Source organism: Candoia aspera, chromosome 5, assembly GCF_035149785.1.
Source record: "Candoia aspera isolate rCanAsp1 chromosome 5, rCanAsp1.hap2, whole genome shotgun sequence".
Taxonomy (NCBI): Eukaryota; Metazoa; Chordata; class Lepidosauria; order Squamata; family Boidae; genus Candoia; species Candoia aspera.
Genome location: NC_086157.1, coordinates 85,914,619 through 85,940,202, shown reverse-complemented (window position 1 = coordinate 85,940,202; position 25,584 = coordinate 85,914,619). Strand labels below are relative to the sequence as shown.

Below are 25,584 nucleotides of genomic sequence, written 5' to 3'. Positions count from 1 at the left end.
GCGTTGCCCCCAGGTTGCCCTGTTGACTTGCTTGCCACTCCCCCGCGGCCGGGGGGGCGGGGGGAGGGTGCTGGCGAACGTTTGTCACCACCCCGTGGGCCCGGGGCGGGGGGAGTGAGTCCCGGGGGGGGGAGGTCCACCCAAGTCACGGGCTTGGGGGGGCCCTTTCCCTTGGGGCACGGGAGGCGGGGGGGCCTGCGGGGGGGGGGGTTTGTTTGCTGACCTTGGTTGTGGTTTGTCGGGGTATGCCCGGTGAAATGCTCTGGTCAGGTCAGGCGCGTTAACGTTGTGCGCCGCCACCCATTCCGGGTGGGGGAAGTGTTTCCACCTGACCAGATAGTGTAGAGTTCCTCGTTGCTTGCGGGAGTCGAGAATGTCCCTTATCTCGAAGTGGTGTTGCCCGTCGATCATCACCGGTGCGGGCTGTGGCGTGCTTGGGTGCCATCGGGAGGTGGTTGCCGGTTTCAGGAGGCTGGTGTGGAACACCGGGTGGAGTCTCCGGAGGTTGTGTGGCAGGTCCAAGCGTATTGCTACCGGGTTCACTATTTGCGTGACTCGGAACGGCCCGATGTACTTAGGCCCCAGTTTTTTCGAGGGTTGGGTTGACTTTAGGAACTTGGTGGATAGATAGGCCATATCCCCCGCCTGGAACGTCGGTTGTTGGCGCCGGTGCTTGTCGGCCTGCTCTTTGTAGGCTGCCTGTGCATCCTTCAGCGCCGCCGTGATTACTGGCCATGCTTCCGCGATCTTCCGTCCCCAGTCGCTAGCGTCCACCTGGGGTTCCGGGGGTTGAGGTAGCTCCGGTATGGGGACGAAGTCGCGCCCCGAGACTACTTCGAACGGAGTTTTCCCTGTGCTCGTGTGGACGGCGTTGTTGTATGCGACTTCGGCGAACGGGAGCAGTTCAGCCCAGTCGTCTTGGTGGTAGTTAGTATATGATCGTATGAATTGCTCTAAGGTGGCATTAAGAACCTCTGTGGCTCCGTCCGTCTGGGGGTGCCAAGCCGTAGATAGGGCCTGTTGGGTCCCCGTCAGCTTCAGGAAGGCCCGCCAGAATTTGGAGGTGAACTGTGTGCCCCTGTCGGTCACCACACGTGCGGGACATCCGTGTAGCCTGTACACGTGGATGAGGAAGAGTTTGGCTAGCTGTTGTGAGGATGGGACCGACGTGCAGGGGATGAAGTGGGCCTGCTTTGAGAAGTAGTCCTTCACCACCCAAATGGCCGTTTTCTTCTGGCTGGGTGGGAGGTCCACTATAAAATCCATAGAGATTTCCTCCCATGGGCGGGAGGGTTCTGCCACCCATTGCAATAGCCCCGCGGGTTTGCCTGGTGCCCGTTTGGCCCTAGCGCACGTTGGGCAGGACGCCACGTAGGTTTTTACGTCTCGCCTGAGCGCGGGCCACCAGAATTGACGCCGTGTTAGGTGTAGGGTCTTGAGGAACCCAAAGTGTCCTGCTTGCTTGGCGTCGTGTGACCTATGCAAGATCGCCTGGCGTTGCGAGTCCGGGACGTAGATTCTGCCTTCCCCCCATGCCAGGTCTTGTGCCATCGTTACCTTGTCGGGGTTTGCCAGGAACCAGGGGTCGGTTTTGAGGGCGGCGGCGAGGTCCGTGCGCATTCCCCCTGGTAGTTGCGGTTGGCTTCTTCCAGTCGCCGGTTGTCCCGCCGTCGGCTGCGCCGTAGAGTCGAGCTGCCTCCGCGCGCCGCTTCGGGTGGTCACGGCCATCCCCAGTTGCGAGGCGGATAGGACCGTCCCAATGGTGTCTGGGGCGGGCTCTTCATCTTGGGGCAGTCGGGAGAGGGCGTCGGCCAGGAAGTTCTTTTTGCCCGGCATGAACTTCAGCTGGAAATTAAAGCGGCTGAAGAATTGGGCCCATCGGACCAGTTTTGGGCTAAGGCGTCTAGGCGTTCGTAGGGCCTCGAGGTTCCGGTGGTCAGTCCAGACCTCGAATGGTTGGGTGGCTCCCTCGAGTAGGTGTCGCCATGTCTCTAGTGCCGATTTCACCGCGAAGGCTTCTTTCTCCCAGACGTGCCATCGCCTCTCTGTCTCGGAGAACTTCCTTGACAGGTAGGCGCATGGTTTCAGGAGTCCCGTGGGGTCTTTCTGTAGCAGGATGGCTCCCAGGGAGAAGTCTGAGGCGTCGGCTTGGACCACGAACGGCCGTTCTGGGTCCGGGTGCGCGAGGATTGGCTCCGTAGTGAACAGCGCTTTCAGCTTGTTGAATGCGGTCTGGCACGCGGGAGTCCAATTCAGCACTGTGCCTGGGTTCTTGGCACGTCGGGTGTCCCCCACCCCTTTGGTTTTGAGGAGGTCCGTTAAGGGGAGGGCTATCTCAGCGAACCCCCGGGCGAATGACCTGTAAAAATTCGCGAATCCGAGGAAGCTCTGTAGTTGGCGTCTGTTGCGGGGCCGCTCCCAGTTTAGCACCGCTTCGACTTTTGCGGGGTCCATTTCTATGCCGTCCCCGGAGATTCGGTACCCCAGATAGTCTAGGCGCTCCTTGTGAAACTCGCACTTTGTAGGCTTGGCATAGAGCTGCGCCCTTCTGAGCTTGTTGAGGACTTGCCTGACTAGGGTCACATGTTCCTTGTGCGTTTTTGTGTAAATAAGGACGTCGTCGATGTAGACCAGGACCCCTTTGAACAGATGTTCATGCAGTACCTCATTGATGAGCTGCATGAACACCCCAGGGGCCCCCGCGAGTCCGAAGGGCAGTACTTTGTACTGGAAGGCGCCTAGGGGGCAGTTGAACGCCGTCTTCCATTCGTCCCCCTCCCTGATTCGGATGCGATAGTACGCCTCGCGAAGGTCCAGTTTGGAAAAGACTTTGCCCGTGGACAGGTGGGCGAGCATGTCCTTCACCAGGGGTAAGGGGTATTTGTTGGACAGGGAAGCCGCGTTTAGGCCCCGGTAGTCGGTGCAGAGCCGTAGGGTGCCGTCTTTCTTCTCCCGGAATAAGACGGGGGCTCCGACCGGTGAGCATGCTGGCTCTATGAATCCCCTGTCTAGGTTTTTATCGATGAACTCCCGGAGGGTTGCCATCTCCTTCGGGGTCATCGAATAGATCTTTGGTCTAGGTAAGGGGACGTCGGGCAGTAGGTCGATCCGGCAATCCGTCTTGCGGTGGGGGGGTAGTTGGTCAGCTTCTGCCTCTCCGAAGACCTCGGAGAAGTCGGCGTATTGTTCTGGTAGGTCTGCTGTGGTAGCGGCGTTGTCTTGTGTGGTCGCCTCCGCTCGTCCTACCGTGGGGTTGGTTCTGCCCGCTGGAACTGGTGCTCGATACTCGCCGTTGCCGAATGTGAAGGTGCGGGTCTCCCAGTTGATCCGCGGGTTGTTTGTCGCGAGCCATGGCATCCCCAGGACTGCAATGGGCCGTCCGATGTGCGTGACTACGAACGATGTGCGCTCGGTGTGAGTGCCCATTTGCAGGGTGACCGGCTCGGTTTGTAGCGTGGCTGGTTTCCCTCCCGCTGTAGAGCCGTCCAGCTGGTGGAATGCCAGCGGCGTGGGGAGGGGGAAGCAGCGGAGGTCGAGTTTGGCGACTAGGTCGGGGTGGATGAGGTTTTTTGAGCACCCAGAGTCCACTAGTGCCGCGGCCGTGGTGGCTCCGTTGCCGGCAGTGAGTTTAATTGCTGCCATTATTACGGGGCTTTCGTCGTTTCGTTGAGGTGGTCCGCGCTGCTGTCCCACCGCCTGCCTCGCCACGCATTTCAGGGCAAGCGGGGAGCATTTCCCGCCGGCTGGTCGGGGTCTGCGTTGTCCTCTTCCCCCCAGTAAGCGTCCCAGCCCTCCTCTGGTGTCGCTGTGGCCACGGTCATTCGGCGGTGAGGGGGCGGCCCCAGGTTGGGTGGTTTGGGGCTAATTTTCGGGGTGGGTTTGGGCGCGCTGGTCGGCGGTCGGTTGGCGAAGCAATCCACCGTCTTGTGCCCTAATTTGCCACACCTCCCGCAGGGCTCCTGGTTGAACTTCTTTTTTGGGTATATGGGGCCGGCCATCCCCCCGTGTGGTGCGGGTACCTTTTTCCCGGCATAGTTTGTGTCTTCCGTGGTTGTCATGAGGAAGGTGCAGTGCGCGTGTTCGGCTTTCCCCGCGAGGTGGATCCACCCGTGTAGCGTTTCTGGGTCGTCGCGGTAGAGGGCCCATTGGAGAACGTCGCGGTTGAGCCCCCTTTTGAACATTTCCAGCAGGGTGGTCTCGGACCAGTCGCTGACCTTCCCCGCGAGGGCTTTGAACTCCAGGGCGTAGTCAGGGACCGTGCGTGTGCCCTGTTTAAGTCTTTGGAGTGCGCTTTTCGCCCTTACTTTGGCTAGGGGGTCTTCGAAGTAGTTTTTCATCTCATTGATGAAAGCAGGGAAGGTGGCGAGGGCGGGGGAGCTGGACTCGTACAGTTGGACGTACCAGTCCGCCGCCCTGTCTTGGAGTTTGATCGCCACGGCGGCGATCTTGTCGGCCTCGGAGTCATAGGAGTGTCCGTGCCTCCCCATGAACTCCCTAGCGTTCGTCACGAAAAACGAGAGTTTTGTGGGGGTCCCATCGAAGAAGATGGGGAAGTCCTTTGGGGCCCGGGCGTTTTGTGCGGCCCCGCCTCTCGCTTCCCGGGGTGTGGTGTCGGCCGCCTGTGCCGTCTGCTGACCCTCCGCTGGCCCGTGTGGGTTCGGTGCTTCGCTCGGGGTGTGGGCCTGTGCGGGGACGTCGTTGGGTGGCGCGGGGGGCATAAGCGACTGGAGCATGGTCCGGAGTTCCGTCAGTTGAGCCCGCATGGCCGCGAGTTCAGCTCGTGCCTCCTCGTCCACAGCCCGTGCCGCCGCTGGGGCCGGTTCCGTTGGCGCGTCCTCGGGGGTGGGTTGCCGGCGGGGTTCATCGTCCCTCTGCCGCGGGTCCGCTTCCTCCGCCGTCTGCTGGGTGTCTCCATCGTCCTCCTCCGTGTTGACCGCCGTTGGGCTGTCGCTCCACGCCCGTTGCTGGGGTGCGATGTGGGGCGCGGGGTCCTCCGCTGGTTTCGGAAGTCGTGCTGCTCCCTCCCGCGGTCGGGTTGCCTCCGTCGCCATCTCCCCTTGGGGTTGGAGCTGAGGCTCGGGTCGGGTCGGGTGGGGTGGGCGTCCATGGCTCCGGGAGTCCGCGGTGCCTCTGGCCTTGGTCGGTCCTCCTCTGTCTCTTGCCGCGCGGCTCGCCCTCCTTGCCCGCGCCGCTCCGGCCTCATCTTGCTGGTCTTCTCGCCGTCTACTCCTCCCGCGGCTCGTTGTCGTCCGGTGGGGCTCGGCGAGGCTGAGTTTATGACTCTCAGCTTTATGTCATGCGCTGCCTGCCTCTGAATAACACTCAGACACTGGTTCGTGGATCAGGCTCTGATTTATTTGCAGGGCAGGTACAGCGTTGGTAGAAAAAAGCTGAGAGTGACAGGAGCGCGCCGGTGCGGGGTTTAAATACCCCGCGCCGGTCAGCGCCCCCTCGCTCGCGGTCACGTCACCCCCCTTTGTCCAATACGTTGCCCTGCCGGTGGGTGAGGGTTTCCGGGATCGCCCATCATCAGGTTTTCCATTCCTCTGCTGATTGCTTTCAGCTGGGCGATCCCCGTTGTATTGGCGCTGATGGCTTGGGTGTGCTCCGTGATCCGTTTAGTTATTGTTTGTTGGCCGTTAGTCGTTGTGGGTTGATGGCTACTTATCTTGTACCTTTTCACCTATTTCCTTGCCATTGTCATGTGTGCCATTGCGCTGATGACTTTAGCTCAACGGCACTCATGACACTATAGTTATCAATAGATGGGCCTATAGATATTGACCTCTGTTGTTCTTGTTAGTTGCCGTCAAGTCATTTATGACTCGTGGCGACCTTATGTATAACAGAACGAAATGCTGTTCAGTCTTGTGCCATATGCCTGACTGTTCCAATGTTTGCATCCATTGTTGCTGTAATTGTACCAATCCACCACATTGAAGGTCTGCCTCTTTTCCGCTGGCTCTCGACTTTACCAAACATGCTGTCCTTTTCAAGTGATCAGTCTTTCCTGACAATGTGCCCAAATCATGAGAGTCTAAGCCTAGTTATCTTTGCCTCTAGGGAACATTCTGGTTGTATTTCTTCTAAAACTGATTTGTTTGTTCTTCTGGCAGTCCATGGTATTTTCAATAATCTTCGCCAACACCACAATTCGAATGCATCAATTTCTCTTCTATCTTCCTTTTTAAATGTCCAACTTTTACTTTGGTCAGATAGTGCTTTATAGTAAGTTAGAGAGATATTAAATTAGGTAACCAGCCTTTGTTGTACCTATGTCAAATATTGCATTCTCGTAGGGTGAATAGTGACTGACCAATATTGGTTAGTTTTGGTACATTTTTGCTACTATGCCACAAGCACAGCCAAACTAAGTTTTATTTCAGGTGATCTTATGTTATTCTGTGTACAGTAGGATTCTCTGATCTAATGACTACTCCACAAGCCCACTGATTAGGAGATAAATGCAATTTACTGAAACATAGAAGACATTTAAAAAAAAAGAATTGACATTTTAAAGTAATCTCTCTGAAATAGTTATAGGGACAAAGCTTTAATTGGCTACAAGATTGAATATGACAACTTTGAGAACAAATGAAGCACAATTTCCTCATCTTCTCTCTGTGGAGCAAATTTCAATTGTAAGCAGACAGGAGAAAGAATATGCTCTCTAAATGGTATCTTTTCCACCGGTGGATATCATTAGACACACACTAAATCAGGATTTTTCTTGTTATTTGTTTTTAATTGCTGAGATTATTGTATTCATAAATATATTTTTGCATTTGGATTGCAGAGCTTTACTTTATGTTCTTTATGACTGGAATAAAGAAAGGGGCCACATGAATCCTTCACAAAGAATTAGGTGTAATTTCAGAGCTCTGTAAACATTGCCATTATATGTAATTAGGTGACTAATATTAATAGTTCTACTTGTTATTCACTGTATTGAATTAATTTCAATTTAACTTATCTTTCTTGTTACCCTTTTGTCCTGGCTTTTCCTACTTTCTGGAATCTGGCCCTCCACCATGTTATTCAATGGCCAAATTCAGTCCTAGCCTCCCAAAGTTTGCACATGATGCTTTAGAACACTCAAGACATCCATTTTCAATTATGAGATCCTTGGGTGATTATTTAAAGTTGCATTGATACTCTTTTTCATAATATGATTGATTGCCATATTTGGAGAAAACATGGTAAAACCAAATAACCTCACTTGAATAATCTGAAGTTGGTTCCCCTATAGGAATCTTGCTGCAAACATATTTTCTGTCCTCTTTTGCTGTCTTTGGTAATGGTTTGGAAAGCTGGGATGGTGGATATTTTGGCTAAGGCCACCTATGCAACATGAGAGTTGAACAGTAGCAGAGCAAAATGTACCACCCATTTACAGACGCTGCTTGGTAAATCTTGTGAGCTTCCTGTCTATGACTAAAAATAGGGAAATTATAAAGAGCCTGACAGGCCTCATGGGTCAGAAATTATGGCTTAAAACATTGACCTGGATTAGGGCTACCAGATCTTGGCTGCAAAATCCTGGAAAGCCACTAGATGGTAGACTTGTTTTCTCTGATTAACTGCAAAACTGACAGATCATTGTTTGAGTTTAATGTAATCATTTTGACAAAAGAAATGTTTCAGCTATAGTTGAAAGCTGTTCAATGTCTATGATATATTGTAAGTTTAGGCCTGTGCCATGGCTTGCATTCAAAGAGGAAAATTTGGCATCTTCTTTGGAAAGCAGTCTCTCTGTCTGTCAGTCTGCCTCTCTCAAACACACACACCACATTATTGTGGTAAATTAGACCACATTTAATATTACAGAATCATTTAATATTACAGCATCACTTCCCTTTGTTTTGAAGACTTGCAGGAAGAGTTTCTTTCATTTCATGGACATTTGTACTGGTAAATAATAGCATAAATGAAAGGGTGAAAGATATCCCTGAAACTTTGATGTTTACAAAGGAAAATAAAGAATGGCTTCTTTACTTTGCCTGCTATTCTACAAGGTCTTTCATGACCTTCTACAAGTCATGAGATGTTTCACTAAATATCTAAGAAAACCATCACATGATGTAGATGGAAGCATGTCTCTAGTTCTGGCAACTTTTTGTTCCACTGTTTCTTATTTCAACTCCTTAGGGGAAACTTGCATAACTTTCCTGTTTTTCTACCACATTTTGAATTTTTGTTTTTAATAAACTCTAGCTTTGGCAGTTCTAGACAGAAGACGTCTCTGTTAATGATTCATCTGCAGGCCTCTGCATGAAGTTGTATGGATCATCTTCCAAGAATGTCTGTTTAATCATGTCAGGCACTGCAGTCAGATACTACTTTTGGAGTATCTGGGGCTGAGTCTTTCTGTCATGGACTTCCAGTTTTGCAAAGATGAGATGGAAAAATATAGAATCATCAAATTAGAGTTGAAAAAAGAGGGGTACTAGATTTAAGAATCCAGGCATGCACTAGACTGTAGCAAATAGATATAGAAAACTCAACATTTTTGTTGCCAGCTACCAGTCATCCAGAGTTTTGCTTCTCACATGGTAGCCCTTATTGAGCTGCTTTTCTTTTAACTTTTCCTGCAGTGGAAACCTATTCATCATTACTTTGAATTTTAAAACAATTTCTCATATAGTAATCCCAAAATGTTTACAAATAGCAAAACTGAAATTATTAAAATACACAAATTAAAAACATATAGATAAAAAGATGGGTAAAGAGAGGGAAAACCCAATTTTCATCCATAGCATTCATAAAGGGAATGTCATGTTCACTGTTCCAATGTAGTTTATACATCGTAAAGTTTCCCATGCCATGGCACTGACGCACGCTTCTGTTTGGGAGGGAGCTGCTGTGAGACCTTGTACCAAGCTCTGTATGTGAAATCAGGACAATGGAATGTGTTTGGGTTATGTTAACTGTTCAAGGCCTTTTCCCACAGACCATCAGAAACTTAGGAGCACCTGGGATTGTGAACTTGAGAAGTTTCTATGGGGGGAGGGATTTCATTTGCACCGAGGGTTTTTAGTTTGAATTTGGCACGCTTTCATCATTCTCAGCTTTCTCTGTGATCCTGCGTACTATTCTTTAATAAATCAGATATCTTTGAATTCCTGCTCATGAGTCTGATAGTGTTTTAGAATAGGCAACCATTACATAAAGCTGAGAAATCCCCAAAGTTGTACTGTTAGCCCCTACCAAGATCAGTTTCTTGCGAGGGAAAATAGTTAATGATGGCTGAGTCCAAGCTCACAACCAGGGGACTTGAGGAGATGGCTAGCTTGATGCCTGAGTCGATGGTCAAGAGCGGAGAACTGAACCTCACCCCAGAACCTTCAGACTCCCGGGATGAATCGAGTTCCAATTCTGATGTGGAGGAATCTGACGATGGGAAAGAGCCAGAGCAACTGGCACCCAGCGAATCACTCACAGAGTTGATCACCTTGGATGAAGTAGGGGAACCCCAGCCAGAGATGTCGGGGGCGTCCTGGAAGTATCGGTTCCTGCTAACCCCAGACAAAGAATCTACTACGGTGTCAACAGAGAGAAAGCTGAACATGCGAGGGAGAGAGGACTCTCAAACCCCTGAGAGTAAGAGTGATGGAAGCCAAAATAGAATCGATAGAGTACATGCTAAGAAACCTGTCTCTGTCACTGGAGGGGCAGGGGAGGTGCAGAGGAGATCCCAGCTTCCCGCAACCATCCCCCATCCTCCCATCCAGACTGCCAGTGGAGCGGGGCCGGAGACGGCTCCGGGACGAATCTCCACCCCGCAGGGCTCGATCACCAGTGTCCCCACCCCGAAGAGGGAAAGCTACTGTAACCTGGGGCCCAACCACTCAAGTGGCTGCCAATTCCACTCCAACCAGAGTGGGGGTGAGAGACTTTTCTGTCAAATTTGATGGGGATCCAACAAAGTTATCTTTCTTTTTAACTAACGCTAAAAGTTATATGAGACAGTTTGGAGCATGCTTCCCTTCTGAAGAGGCTAAGATAACTGCCATTGCCACCAAATTGAAGGGCCGAGCGGCTGACTGGTATGTTCGATTAAGTGATGCTGACTCCCCTGCACTTGATTATTTTGATGATTTCATGTGGGCATTAAAGCTGCATTTTGAAGATCCTCTGGCCAAGGCAAGAGCTAAGAAGGCGCTGAAGGATCTTACCCAGGGCCAAATGTCCATAGCTGATTACGCCCTAGAGTTTAAGGCTCTAGCTGGGAAAATTCCTGACTGGTCTCAGTCAACCCTAATAGAACGGTTTAAAGAGGGACTCAACCGGGACATCCTATGGTGGGCGTTGTGTAGAGACGACCCAGAGTCATTGTATGACTGGATCTGCCTGGCTGGAAAGGCTGAGCACGCTCAACATACCTTTATGCAAACCAGAAAATCTGGAAAACCTCCTGCCACCATAAGGGGACCCCGAAGTGCTGCGACTGCTGCCCGGCCAAGCTATAGAGCCTGGGATGAGGAGAGGGAGCAGCGCTATGCAAGGGGTCAGTGTCTTCGATGTAGAAAAGAGGGCCATTGGGCAGCCAATTGCCCAAAAGCCAAGGCTGGAGATCGAGCTGGGAAGCCGCCAGCCAAATCGCCCCCCCCTCGCAGCGGATGACAGCGGCCAAAGGGACAGCCGATGCTGAAGAAGTACTATACTTCTCGGGAGAGGCTGAAGACGACTACAAGGAGCCTGCGGGAAATGCCAGCCACCTGCCATGAAGGGCGCCACCGGGCAGGTGGACGAGGACAGGCGCGAAGATGCTATGGTGAGTGCTGACTGTCCCACTTTAGCAGTAAAGGTGAAATTGAGTTCCCCCACAAAAACTACAGAGGTATGGGCTTTAGTTGGCTCTGGGTGTTCCAGGTGTTTAATTCACCCTGATCTGGTTGCTGCTTTGGAACTGCCTAGTTTCCCCCTCCAGCATCCTTTGATCTTCACACAGTTGGATGGTTCAATGGTGGGGGGGGGGGCGGCAACCCATTTCACTGGAACTGTGGCAATGCAAATGGGCAGCCACTGTGACACTTTGAAATTCATTGTAGCACCTGTTGGCAATCCCTCGGTAATCCTGGGGATCCCATGGTTGACCATCAAAGCCCATATATAAACTGGGAGCACAGAACTGTGACTTTTACAGATGGATTTTACCAAGCTCCTGCAGCGGAGATGATTGCACAGGCAGGGGTTGGAAGGGCAGCGATCGCCACACTGCACCCTGACTTACCCCAATTAGAAGGCTTGCCTGCTCAATACCAAGAATTTGCTGACGTTTTTGGGGAGATGGAAGCAGATCAGTTACCCCCCCACCGGAAAACTGACTGTGCAATAGAGTTAGTCCCTAATGCTCAATTGCCCAAGCCAAAAATTTATCAGATGACTCAGAAGGAGCTTGAGGCATTACGGGACTTCATTGACAAAAATCTGTCAAGGGGATTTATTGAACCTGCTAATTCCCCAGTTGGGGCCCCTGTGTTATTCCGGGAAAAGAAAGATGGCACGCTTCGACTCTGTACGGACTATCGAGGGTTAAATTCCATCTCTGTTATCAACAAGTACCCTCTCCCTCTCATGAAGGACATGTTAGCTCATTTGTCAAAGGGCAAGATTTTCTCCAAGCTCGATCTTCGCAAAGCCTATTTCCGCATTTGCATAAGAGCTGGGGATGAGTGGAAAACTGCTTTTAATTGTCCACTAGGATCGTTTCAGTACAAAGTCCTCCCTTTTGGGTTAGCAGGGGCACCCGGAATCTTCATGCAGTTGATTAATGAAGTTTTACATGATCATTTGTTTAAAGGGGTTCTGGTTTACTTAGATGATGTTGTCATTTACACTGAAACCAAGGAGGAACACGAACACCTCCTCAAACAGGTGTTATGCAAACTTAGATATGCCAAACTCTATGCGAAACTTTCCAAATGTGAATTTCACAAAACCCAGCTTGATTATCTGGGCTATTGAGTGTCTGACAAGGGTATAGAAATGGACCCTGCAAAAATTCAGGTGATTCTCAGTTGGGAATGTCCCTGCACCCAGAGGCAATTACAAAGTTTCCTAGGGTTCAGAAACTATTATCGCCAGTTTATCCAGGGGTTCGCTGAGATTGCCTTGCTCCTCACTGATTTACTCCATACCGAGGGCTTGGGGGAGACATGCAAAGTAAAACACCCTGGGGCTGTGCTGAATTGGACGCCTGAATGCCAGGCAGCATTTGAAAAGTTGAAAACCCTTTTCACTGCTGAGCCTATTCTACAGCACCCTGATCCTGAACGCCCCTTTGTGGTCCAAGTTGATGCTTCTGACTCCTCAGTTGGGGCTATTTTGTTACAGAGGGATTCTGAAAATCAGTTAAAACCCTGCGCTTATCTGTCCAGGAAATTTTCTGACACTGAACGCCATTGGCACGTTTGGGAAAAGGAGGCGTTTGCTGTAAAAGCCGCTTTGGAAACCTGGCGTCACCTCCTTGAAAGCGCTAAATGCCCTTTCGAGGTTTGGACCGATCACAGGAATTTGGAAGCCCTTTGCACCCCCCGGCGTCTCAGCCCTAAACAAATTCACTGGGCTCAGTTTTTCAGCCGCTTTAATTTCCAGTTGAAATTTATCCCGGGAAAGAAAAACTTTCTGGCCGCTGCTTTGTCACGTTTACCTCAGGACCTTGATCAGGTGGCAGATGTGGTTGGGACTGTTCTCACTGAACCACAACTGGGCTTGGTTGCTGTCACTCGGAGCCAGACCCGTGCACAGGCAACCCCACCCCCAGCACAGCCTGGGAAGCGGAAAGTGCAAGTTCCTTGTCAATTACAAAAGGACTTTCTCCAGGCACTGAAATCTGACACTTGGTTGCTAGCTAATAGAGACAATGTTTCTTTCGAAAACGGTCTGGCGTGGGTGGAACATCGCCTTTATGTGCCTGAAACGTTGAGGGCTGCTGTTTTGCAGTGTTCCCATGATGATAAACTTGCTGGACACTTTGGTTTTGTCAAAACCTTGCACTTAGTTCACCGCCAATTTTGGTGGCCAACCTTGAGACGTGACGTAAAAGACTATGTTGCTTCCTGTCCTGTTTGTGCCATGTCAAAACGTGAAGGAGGGAAACCACAGGGGCTTTTACAGCCAGTGGCCAGTCCTACCCATCCCTGGGATGAGATTTCTATGGATTTTATTGTGGATCTTCCTCCCAGTCAGAAGAAAACTGTAATTTGGGTTATAAAAGATTTTTTCTCCAAGCAAGCACATTTCATTCCATGTGCATCCATCCTGTCAGCCCCACAATTGGCGCGCCTATTTCTCCTCCATATCTACCGCCTCCACGGTAGCCCCTCCCACTTGGTCTCTCACCACGGGACACAGTTTACTTCCCACTTTGGGAAATCATTTTTAAAATTGATTGGCACCAAACAAGCACTATCCATATCATCCCATCCTCAGACTGATGGTTCTACTGAGATTTTAAACTCCACTCTTGAACAGTTTCTAAGAGCATACATTAACTACCATCAGGACGATTGGGTGGACTTATTACCTTTTGCTGAAGTTGCTTACAACAATGCTGTGCATCAAAGTACCAGACAAACCCCTTTTCATGTGGTTTCTGGTCATGACTTTGTTCCTACCCCTGAACTGCCACAGCCCCCTTCCCAAACATGTTCTACATCTGACTGGGCTGTTAAACTGTCTGATTCCTGGCCAGTCATTCAACAAGCTTTGGCTGATGCCCAGGCTGCTTACAAGTCTCCAGCTGATAAGCATCGCTCTTTACAACACTTCAAAGTTGAGGATCAGGTGTATCTATCTACTAAATTTATCAAATCTCCTCAACCCTCTAAAAACTTGCTCCCAAATTCATTGGTCCTTTCCCTATTGTTGGTCTTGTCAATCCTCACAATTTGAAATGCTTGCACCCTGTTTTCCATTGCAGCTTGCTTAAGCCTGTGCACCCTCCCCATGTTGGCACCCTCAACCTCCTCCTCCTGCTCCAATTATGATTGACGGCCAACAACACTTTGAAGTCAAGGACATTGTTGATTCTCGCAAGCTTTGAGGCACCCTTCAGTATCTGGTCCGATAGAAACACTTCCCTCATCCTGAGGAAATGGTCTGCCCACCATGTTAACGCTCCTGATTTAGTTCACCATTTCCACCTTGCTGACCCTTTGAAGCCTGCTGCTTAATGTATTCTTTATTTTGGGGGGGGCAGTATGTCATGTTCACTGTTCCAATGTAGTTTATACATCATAACGTTTCACATGCCATGGCGCTGACACACACTTCTGTTTGGGAGGGAGCTGCTGTGAAACCTTGTACCAAGCTCTGTATGTGAAATCAGGACAATGGAATGTGTTTGGGTTATGTTAACTGTTCAAGGCCTTTTCCCACAGACCATCAGAAACTGTTAGGAGCACCTGGGATTGTGAACTTGAGAAGATTCTATGGGGGGAGGGATTTCATTTGCACCGAGGGTTTTTAGTTTGAATTTGGCGCGCTTTCATCATTCTCAGCTTTCTCTGTGATTCTGCGTACTATTCTTTAATAAATCAGATATCTTTGAATTCCTGCTCATGAGTCTGATAGTGTTTTAGAATAGGCAACCATTACAGGGAAGGCTTGAAGAAAGAGATACAAGCTTCTAAAATACACAAGAGTAAGCACCTTGTATTAGAGTTGGACATACAGGAAGACCTTGCTTAACAATTGCCCTGTTTAGTGACTGTTCAATGTTACTATAGTGCTGAAAAACTAACTTTACACAAGCCCTTGCATTTACAACCATTGCAGTGTCCCATGGTCACGTGATTGACAATCAGGTGCTTCATAACTGGTGGGTGTTTAGGACCATCACAGTATCCTGCGGTCACATGATTGCCATTTGGGCACTTTACAACCGGCTTCCAACAAGCAGAGTCAATGGAGAAACCGGCAGTAAAATTGCAAGTCTTGTTCACATGATGTCTTGCTTAATGACCCGCAGTAACTCACTTAACAAGAGAATGGAAGTGATGTCATACAGCCATCACAGTCATGTGATGTTTCACTTAGCAACTGTGTCGCTTAATGATGGAGTTTCCAGTCCTAATTGTGGCCACTAAACGAGGACGACCTGTTTTCCAGAGAGGAGGTGCCACCACTTAGTGAATGTGGTCAAGTTAGGAATTTGATGGACAGAGGCTGATATCACGGCTCAAAAGACACGGCCCTGTCTCTGAACTTTAAATGACTGCACAGAGAGAAAGGCAAAACACCAAGTACATACTGTATATTAACTAATTCAAATTCAGTCTGCAAGATGTATCCTCCCAGTGTTCAAAGAGTTGATGAGAACCTATATTGGACTCTCTTCTTTCTGTAAAAGTGGCACATCCCTATAATTTTAATCTGATTTTTAATCTGATTAAATTTTTAAGTGCAATTTTAATTTAATTTTAGAGATACTAAATTTAGGCTTGGGCATTAAGGAATTTAGTTTAGGGAAACTAAGTTTTAATCTTATCCCCTCAGGCATGAAATGTATAAGCCAGGCTAAAAGCAAGTAAAGGGAGTGTTGGAGCACAGAAAAAATTATTGAAATGGCTGATCTCTATTTTGTACTGTACATGATCCTCCTTTTACAATAAAGTTATTGTCACTGAACAGCAGTTTACTGCAACATCACACTGTGATTTGGTTGTAGAAATGGTCTCGGAACAGACTGATATTCTTGAGACATTAAGAGTATTAACAATCAGTGTGTTGCTTCTGTCACCTCCGTTTAGGGCATGTTTTGAATTAAATGTGCAGAATAAGGAATATTTGAAAATTGCTTGATTGAGAGTGGATGAGTTGGAAAACAAAATCTTTGATATGTACGTACATAGTTTTATTACATTCATGTTCTACAACCCTGTTCATAAGCAGTTAGTCAGTTACTTATTTGGTCTATTGGTCTAGTCTACTTCTTTGTTAGCTCTGCAGATATTTACTAGAGCTGTAGAGTAATATAAGTTAAGAGTGTTGTATTTTAATTTGCATAAATAATAATTCATATATTCTTTTGATCTTCTTTGGGAAAGGAAGCATGCCTGCTACAGAGAAATTCAGGTTCCGCATATTATTTCATATACATGATCAGTTTTATATCTGGTTCCTACATTGCTAAGCCATAGTTTGCTGGGTTCACACATGCTGTGCTATAAATGAGGATGTACAAATTACAATGGTTTACCAATCAAAAGAATACAAAACTTCACACATTATGGCTTAGTGTCATACATGAATCCAGTTTTCACATCACTATATTCCAAGTCAAGAGCATTCTGGTTGGTCCTGCCTTTAGGTTGAGAAAGATAGTAGCCTTAGACAACTGATGGTGAAGACTATGAGACGATTAGTGTAGACCATGCTATTTGCTCTTCTACCAACGAAGTTGAACTAGATTTCATCTGTCAGCTTGTTTAGCATTTGTAAGTTGATAGAGATGGTGATAAACTTCTGGTCATTTATCCAAGACAGCAAATTTCTTGGACCAACTCTAATATTTTTCTCCAGTATGGTACAAGATACCTTTTAAATGAAAAAAAATGAAACGGATTATATACATTCATAATTTTTGCTGTTGTTGTATAGGTGGATCTACAAAGACAAGTTGTCATCACAGGCCTTCAGACCCAAGGAGCCATGCAGCTACTGAAACACTTGTATACTATGGAATATTTTGTTACCTACAGCAAAGATGGGCGAAAGTGGATTGCTTTTAAAGGAAAACACACCAAAACACAAATGGTTTGTATGTTTCCTCTATCTAAAATCCTCATTCTTCTTTTCTGCTTGAAAATATATAGGTGTTAAAAGTTTTTACCCTTTCAAATGTTAACATATGAAAAAAAATAGTATGAAAAGTATATATTCTCTACACATTTCTTAAACTGATCAGCACCCAAAATGCTGAATTTAGTATCTTGTCCTTTTTCCTTTTGTTTTCTTTTTAATGAAGTAAGTTTCTAGATCCTTGGTTAATTTTGAATGAGAAACCAAGATGCAAAAACTAGAAAATATTTAATTGATAGGTGAGAAACAATGTAAACTGTGGGCAGGTAATTCCTTATCTTCCTTCTTTTCACTTATAAACAATGAAAGCAATTATTGCAAAGAGAATTGAAGTTGGGAGCAGCATGTATGATTTAGGGTTGTTGAAATTATTTATGGACAAATGTATAAAGAATGTTTGTGATGACATTACAGGTGTGTTGAATGTGGATAAGAATGTCTGTATACTTTTGTTTACAGATGATGTGTTACTGCTGGCCAAAACCTCAAATTATTTGTGGTGAACATTAGACAGACTGTATGATACAATGAGGAATCTGAATCTGAAAAATAATATATCAAAGACTGAGGTAGTTGTGTTTGACAGGGAAAATGGAAAGAACAATTGCAAGTTATATATAAACACCAAGGAACTAAAACAAGTAAATGTAGAAGGACCCCTGCAATATGAAAGAAACTTTCTGATCCTCAAGTCCTACTGAAATGATTCAGTGCTTCTTTTGATATGCGCCCTCACCAAGAACCAAGAATTGCTCATGACTGAATAGGCTCAAATTCAGTTTAACTTTTCAGATCCAAATGTATTTGAAATAATTCATATTTAAAAATGAGACATAATTTACAGAATTTGGACTTCTTTCTCCTTAGCTTTTTGAGGGAAATTCAGATGGTACTGAAGTAAAAGAAAACCACATCGACCCTCCTATTATTGCCAGATATGTGAGGCTGTATCCAACCAAGTTCTACAACAGGCCTACGTTCCGCATTGAACTCCTGGGTTGTGAAGTTGAAGGTAAGACATGAACAGATGTGCCACTTACTTACTGTCAGAGGATGATTCCATTTAATGTTGTCAGGGAAAAGAGATTTTATATGAAGGATGAATATTGGGGGGGGGGGGGAATTAAAGTACTTGATAATCTGTAGAAATGTGATTCCAAGACTGATTCTCATTTGAACTTTTCCTGTAAAATATACCAGTCCTAAAAAGATCTAACAAGGATGTGCATTTACAATAGGGTGCTCTTCGCCATTGGGAATGGCCAGCGGGGCTATCAGGAATTCAGAGATTACAGCCTCTTCTTACAAGAAGACTTGGTGGAGTTCATGGGAACCATTCCTTGCCCGCCTCAATCTGAAAGGGCGGACAAATGCTTGGCAACCAAAGGTAAAAACAAATGCTACAAAACCATCTTGCCTGATTTTTTTTGTTGGAATATGTTTTATTTCATCTTTCCATTAAATTAAATGCTTAAGGGAGCTTCAATCTAATAATCAGTGGCATCAAACAATCAAGGAGAAGAGAGAGCAGAGAGGACAGCTCTTATGATTGGTATATTTTTAATGACTGGTATATTTTTAATGATGCTGATTTGTTACTTATATAGTACTCAATATTTCTTTCCCCACTTTTATTTCTCCTTAGTAGAGTCACTTCACAATTATATGTCAGCAGTTTCTCAGCTGTATGCACATATCAGTCAATACTGTCTCTCTGATACGTTGGTATTCTTTTATAATATATGAGTCTTTAAATAATTGCTTATTGTATTCAGATTAAGAAAAAGTATATATTGCAAGAACAAATACATGAAGCAGCCTTAGATAATGTTAAATGCATTCCATTTTTATAAGAAAGTAAATTAAAACAGAGGGAGGAAAGATTCTGTCAATTATACAGCAGTTAAGGTCTTAGCTGGAGATCATCTTTGGGTTTGTAATGTTTGAGTTTAAGGTAACTAGTAAACTCCATGTGTTCTCTTGGGTTTTTAATAGTGTTTTACTTACCTGTTAATGAGTTCAGATTTCCCGTGCACTTTTGTAGGACTCAATGGATTAGTTACAGTTTGTAGATAGTTATCAAATCAACTGCTAAGAGTAGCATGATATGGTGATTCTATTTATTGATCCTGTAGGCAAACAACAATGATCAGTGGCTACAAATTGATCTGCAACAGCTTATGAAGATAACAAGCATAATAACTCAAGGAGCTAAATCAATGTCTACAGAAATGTATGTGAAAACATTTTCCATCCATTATAGTGATGATGATTCAATATGGAAGCCTCATTTGGATGCTTCCACTTCCATGGAAAAGGTACCAATTCCTTTCTTATTTATGGATTTATGGACCTAAATTACATCTTCCAACTTTATTATTCTATTAGCACATGTATGGCTTTATACTGGGAATATACAAGGCCTAAAAATGTTTGTCACCTTCATTTATTGTTAACGTCCCTTTCATAGGTCTTGATCTACCCTTTGGGAAATAGTGACTCTGTACTGTCTCATTTGGTTTTGTTACAGCTCCTACAGTTTGGATAATACATTGTTAAATTGCTGAACAGTGATTTGTAATTAGGTGGGCATCAGATGCCTCTGTCAATTCAGAGGAAACAAAAGGGTACAGATGGAGCAGTAGTTGATATAATGGAACGGGCTAGCAGATCATTTTGCAGATTAGGCCCCTGGAAAGATCACTGCTCAAAAACCTGGAGAATCATTGGATCTCTGTTGTTGTTGTTCAGTCGTTGTGTCCGACTCTTTGTGACCCCATGGACCACAGCACGCCAGGCCTTCCTGTCCTCCACTGTCTCCCAGAGTTTACTCAAATTCATGTTCACGAATCAGTGATGCTATCTAATCATCTCATCCTCTGCCGTCCCCTCCTCCTTTTGCCTTCAGTCTTTTCTAGCATCAGGGTCTTTCCAGTGAGTCCTCTCTTCGCGTTAGGTCGCCAAAGTATTTGAGCTTCAGCTTCAGTGTCTGTCCTTCCAATATAACAGGCCAATTATAGTTCATGTCTCCTGCTGGACATAACCCTGGTATTCCTACTGTAAAAACAGCAAGCCAGTGCTGGGGTGTTTCACAAAAGGGTGGTTCCTGGGCATTCTCAGAATCAGTTTTTTCTTACATTCTAGGCATGGCTAAAACATTTATTCTACCATGAGGTTTTTTTTTTTTTTTTTTGCCTCATATTGGAGAAAATGATGGTTATGCGGACCAGCCCAGAGGTCTGATGAACACATTCCCTTCCCCAGTGGGTCTGGAAAGTCTGTAATCTTCAAAGTCATATCTCATATGGCTGAATTTTTCCTGGAATTCCAGCAACATGAGATTTCTCCCATGTTAAAAGCATTTGGAAGGCGCTATCAGCTAGGACAATATAGCGGAAAGGCACACTGACTCTACAGTACTTTGGACATACAGTACTTCTCAAACCGAATTAGTCTGACAAAGCACATCGTTAGTCAATAATAGATAGTACTGGCTTCAAATAATGGAACAATGGCTTGAAATGTAAGTCGATAGGGTTTATCTAAATTCTGAAAGCACAAATTATGTGTTATTGAGGTGATCTGAGACAGGAAATCATTCTCTTGGTGACATTGTGCAGGAATTTTGCAGCATTTATGTCTGAAATGTTCATTCATTTTGCATATTATATTAATTCATTCTTTTGTGTTTATATTTAGGTGTTCACAGGAAACATTAACAGTGATGGGCATGTCAAACACTTTTTCAAACCACCTATATTTTCCCGGTTCATTCGTGTCATCCCTAAAACATGGAATCAAAATATTGCATTCCGGATAGAACTCTTTGGTTGTGATGCTTTTTAGGGCTTGGGCAGAAGACCATCAAATCAAGAAATTTCAACCTTTTAAGTTTGCTTATCACTAACTCTGTTTTTAAAAGGAAATAAAAACAAAAACATAATAAAACTGTACTTACCCAAAGCATTTTCAGCTACAGCTTTCAAATAGCTTTGGAAATATCAATTAAAATAGAACTAAAGTGACTACACAATAAATAACTGTATTGCTATTTTAATCATGAATGTATATCCTAGTATGATGAAATCTTATTTTTTGCCAGTTTCACATTCTCTGTCTCCCTCTTCTCAAATAGAAAACATTATCTTTCATTTTTTTGTTGAACCTGCATGTGAGGGCATATGAAATATTACATTAATTAAACCTTAGCAGGTTGGAGCTTCTAGCTCAACTTGGCTGATCTAGAAAGTTAAACCACGTTGGCCATGGTTAGTATATGTTCCGTATCACAGACTTAAAGAAAACTTTTAATGAAGACAGACAACAGCAACTGTTAGATCAGGAGCATAAATACTGATACCAATGGTGCCTTTCTAAAATCTCTATGAATTATCTTGTGTTTGAAGAATGAATCAACGTGACTACAATATTCAGTTAAAATGATTCATTTCAATTACCTTTCTAACATCTACCAAAAATGAACCAATTCCAATGAATTAGTGCATGTTTTGCTTTAGAAATTAAACATACCTAAACTAGAGCAGAAGTACCTTTACTGTTATTTCAGGCTAGACAGATCCTTAACTTGTGTATAAGTTGCAAAGTGAGAGGCACTGAGGGTCATTTGTGTTGGAATCCTTACTGCTGACATGGTACACTTTATTTATTCATATATGTATTGATTTGCTCACTTAGAAAATAAGAAATATCAGAAATTATATTAATAGTGGCATAAATATAAGAAGCAAGACTATATTGTTATTGATAATTCCAATATTTAGTAAACATCCTCTGCTTCTCCAGTTATTACGTGATAGTAGCTTATATCACCCATTGTGCTAAATCATAAACTACAACTTCTGGGCGTACACAGTATTCTGGGATTGGCAGTATTTGAGCAGCCAGAACCACAACTCAGCTTCTAACCTTCAGAGGGGCTACAAGACATCTGGTGACACTTACTGGAAGGAGTGGCATCATTGCCTCCCCCCCCCCCCGCACCTTTTGGGAGGGTTTAAGGGTGGCGATGGGAGCAAGAAGCCTCACTGAGGAAATTGTTCCCCCTGTATTCTCATCTTTAAACTACCATGAAATTAAAAAGAAAAAAAAAGAGCCAAAATGTAGCCACTTTGTCAAGTAATTTCAGCAATGCAATCTTGGGGTGTTGGAGGAAATTTGCAGCCTGCAGGTTAACCATCCCTGCAATATACTAAGCCAAACTCCAAATTATACTGTGCTTTAGTGTGATGTACGAGTTCTTGCTAGTTATGGGTAGCAGTTCCCTTGGGGCAAAATGTCTTCTTGGCTGAACCTCAACATCACTGCCCAGAATCTAGGTAAGTTGGGGATGCTCCCCCTCTCCCTTGCTTCTGTACCATACTGCTCTGGTATGCTTAATAACCTTTTTGAGCAGGTCAGAACAACAAGGATGAAGAACAGGACTCTGGAAGCTGGCAGTGTGACCCCTCAATAGGGATGTTGGTCTTAACAGAACAGATCCCCCTTTGACCTTGTAATGGAGGGTCTTGTTTCCCTGACATGAGTGAAATTATTTATTATTTTCTTAAGTTACTGAAAGAGATTGCAATCTTACTTTCTTCCTCTTTTCCTTTGTCAATAGTTTATCCACCTCTAATGAAAGAATTTAAGATGTTATCTTTATTTTAAATGAAGTTAATAAATTTCACTCATGCCAGGGAAAAAAGACCCTCCATTACAAGATCAAAGGGGGATCCATTCTGTTAAAACCAACATCCCTATTGAGGGCTCACACTGCCAGCTTCCAGAGTCCTGTTCTTCATCCTTGTTGTTCTGACCTGCTCAAGAAGGTTATTATGTCAACCTGTTTCAGTAACTTAATCTAAGCAAACATTTATGCTTTCAGAAAATATCAGCTGGGAGCAAACATTGTGTTAAGCCAATCCAGTGATAGTTTGGTTCAGACAACATGCTATCCAAAACCAAATAATCCATATTACAGATTAACATGTTGTACGAAACCAAACAATGTTTCTTACTTTTTTTTTGCACTGAAAGGTATTATTAAAGGTATTATTCATTAAAACATGACTAATACAAATATGACTAATATAAACTTTTGAGTATCAGATAACTGTTATTCATAACATTAATATTCACGTTCATGATACATTTTACCAGATTCTATGTTATATTTTGGAAAATATCTTCAAATACCTTGGCACTTTTTTGGGGGTGGGGGATCTTAGCTCAAGAATATTATCCATTACAGAGCCATATTTTTGTTGTAAATAAGACACACTTAATTTGAAAAACAAAACTTAGACCAAGATGTTAGTCTTATTTCAACATCTTGAAAATGTGTGGACCTAAAAGATTTTGTCACTTACACCCAGGCAAAGAAAATATGCTGTGGTCTATTTCAATAAGTGATACTTTGAGGCAAAAAGGAAATAGCTTTGAAGACATCATGACTTGTCTGGTATAGAAAAATAGGTAACCAAATAACTTGTATATGTACAGCATTAGTATGGGGATCCTATGGCCCTCCAGATGCTCCAGCTCTTAACAATCCCAGTCAGCATATCAATAATAAGAGATTCTGGAAGTTTTAGTTCAGCAATATCTGGAGCGTTACTTGTGATAAACGTGCAGACACCATGGCATTGATATCAGCTGGTCATATTTATTATTATTTAGAAGGAGGAAGTAATTTCAATAAAAGAAATGACAGAGTACAGAATTCACTTTTCTCTTTGCTTGCCACTTCCTTAAATTATCATCTTACTTCTGCCCTGAGGGTAAAGTAATATGGAAATACAGTCATACTGATTAGCATGGTAGAAGATTTAATTACATTTACTTCTAGATGGAAAGATTTTTTTATTCCAGATTCTGAAATTATGGTAAATATGTGGCTTACCACTAGATTTTCATGAACCACTATTATACATATATTTACTTTCTAATAAATTATCCATTGATATTATTTTTATTACCATGAAGGGTGAGCTTTCTTTAGATTCTGGTTGAACCCCCCCAACTCTCCCACCCAAAAAACTGTTTGGGACTCAGAATTACCAACATTTGCAGGTCAGCTCTTACTGTAGACCCACTAGAATTTCATGGATAGATAACTTGTTGCCTTCTGGATATTATCGAAGTATAGTGCCCACTGGTCTAAGGATGCATAGCCAATGGAAAGGGATGCTGGGATGCTTAATTTAGTAACATCTCCTAACAGTAACTAAAAAAAGCAACATAAAAGGAAGTGCATAATAGAATACATCATACAGCCAGTGGCATCTGCTGCAAATCTTCAGATTGGGGAATGACATAATCAAGCAAATGCTACAATTACAAAATTGTGTCTGGCTATATCAAACAAGTACATAAGTTTTGTGTCACATACATGTCATTATTTGCTCCCCCTGCCCCCTCCCCCCATGCATGTGAATACCTTGGCAATGAAATCATTATAATGCATTTAGCCAGATAAATGATGGAGATTTAAAATAAACTAAGGCACAATTTGTAGCTTTATTAATAGTTTATTAAATGCCCTCTCATAACATGGGATTTTTGTTAGAAATATTCCCATGCTAAAGATGAAAAACAGAGACTGAGGACTGATTATTAGCATCTAAAATTCTGATATATTGCTTGGGTTTGAACTTTACATTAAGCCATGGCTTGTCTTATCATGGTTTATTTAAAATTATTTATTTATTTATTTAAAATAATTCATGCATCATACAAATACCTAGGTCCCCAATGTGTTACCCAGGGGCTCCAACATGTCTGCAGGTTTCTCCTTTGGCATATTCCAGGCTCCCTATCTCATTTGATTTTTAAAATGATTTCAGATTCTTGGAATTAAAAAAAAAGAAGCCTTCAAACTGCCAAGCAAGGTTTCATCTTAGACCATCTTCTTTATTTTCAAGAGTATTTATATGTCTCACTGAATCCATATGCATTCACAAAAAACTTAAATTGTGCCCTGAAAAAAGACAGCTAGGAAGGATAGGTAAGAAGCTCCCAAAGAAATTAGAGAAGTTGGTAGAGGTGATTTTCATTTTCAGTTTGGTAAGTAGACGTTCTGCCATTGGCTACCATTATAGTTGTAGCCATTCTGTGAATAGCTACTCTGTGTGAACTATTTTGTATGAGCTCCTACCTCTGCTCTAAAAATTCCAAAAGTGCTCATTGGTCGAAAGAGATTGTGAAGCCATGAAATAGACCATGAGTTACACATGACAATGACTGGTCATTGCAATAACACTGACAACATGTCAATATGGTTATGGTTTAGCAGCTGTATGGACCAGACCTCTGATGGATCGAAATCCATTTGAAAAAGACAGAAATTAAATCAATGACATTTCACAGAAATGTATCAACAGATTGATCATTTGGCTAAGAATTTGGGTAGAATTATACTCACCTGTAATATAAATTCTTAACTTAAAACAACACTTTCTAACGTCCCTCTTTACAACACATCTTAAACTAGAAATTATTTTCCAACAAGCTAAGATAAAATCCATAAACATATTGCTCCTTTTCTGTATGACAGGCCTCTATTTCTGCTGTAGATTGAGATCATCTTATCATGAATCAGCTCATTCCTGGTGTGACTACACCTGAAATTTTAAAAGAGATGTTTAATCATTATATATAAAACAGAAAGTCAGATGCAAGATACTATGCTGTAACATGCTCAGACAGTGTCTGTCACAGTCACAAGTTTACCTTTCTGTGAACCATTCAAGTCAGACAGGTTCTGAAATAACCTTTTTG

The 25,584-nt window shown here is 44.3% G+C and overlaps 1 protein-coding gene across 2 annotated transcripts in view; it reads left to right on the top strand.

The window, feature by feature from the left end:
• The window catches only part of F5 (coagulation factor V), a 60,093-nt gene extending 38,537 nt beyond the window's left edge, over nt 1–21,556 (top strand). For both annotated transcript variants that reach the window (XM_063305643.1, XM_063305644.1), the window contains 5 exons: nt 16,606–16,761; nt 17,674–17,818; nt 18,045–18,193; nt 18,942–19,124; nt 20,506–21,556. In XM_063305643.1, the coding sequence (XP_063161713.1) occupies nt 16,606–16,761; nt 17,674–17,818; nt 18,045–18,193; nt 18,942–19,124; nt 20,506–20,652 (780 nt within the window). In that variant the 3' untranslated portion in view covers nt 20,653–21,556. The remainder of the gene's footprint in view (nt 1–16,605; nt 16,762–17,673; nt 17,819–18,044; nt 18,194–18,941; nt 19,125–20,505) is intronic.
• The last annotated feature ends 4,028 nt before the right edge of the window (nt 21,557–25,584 follow it).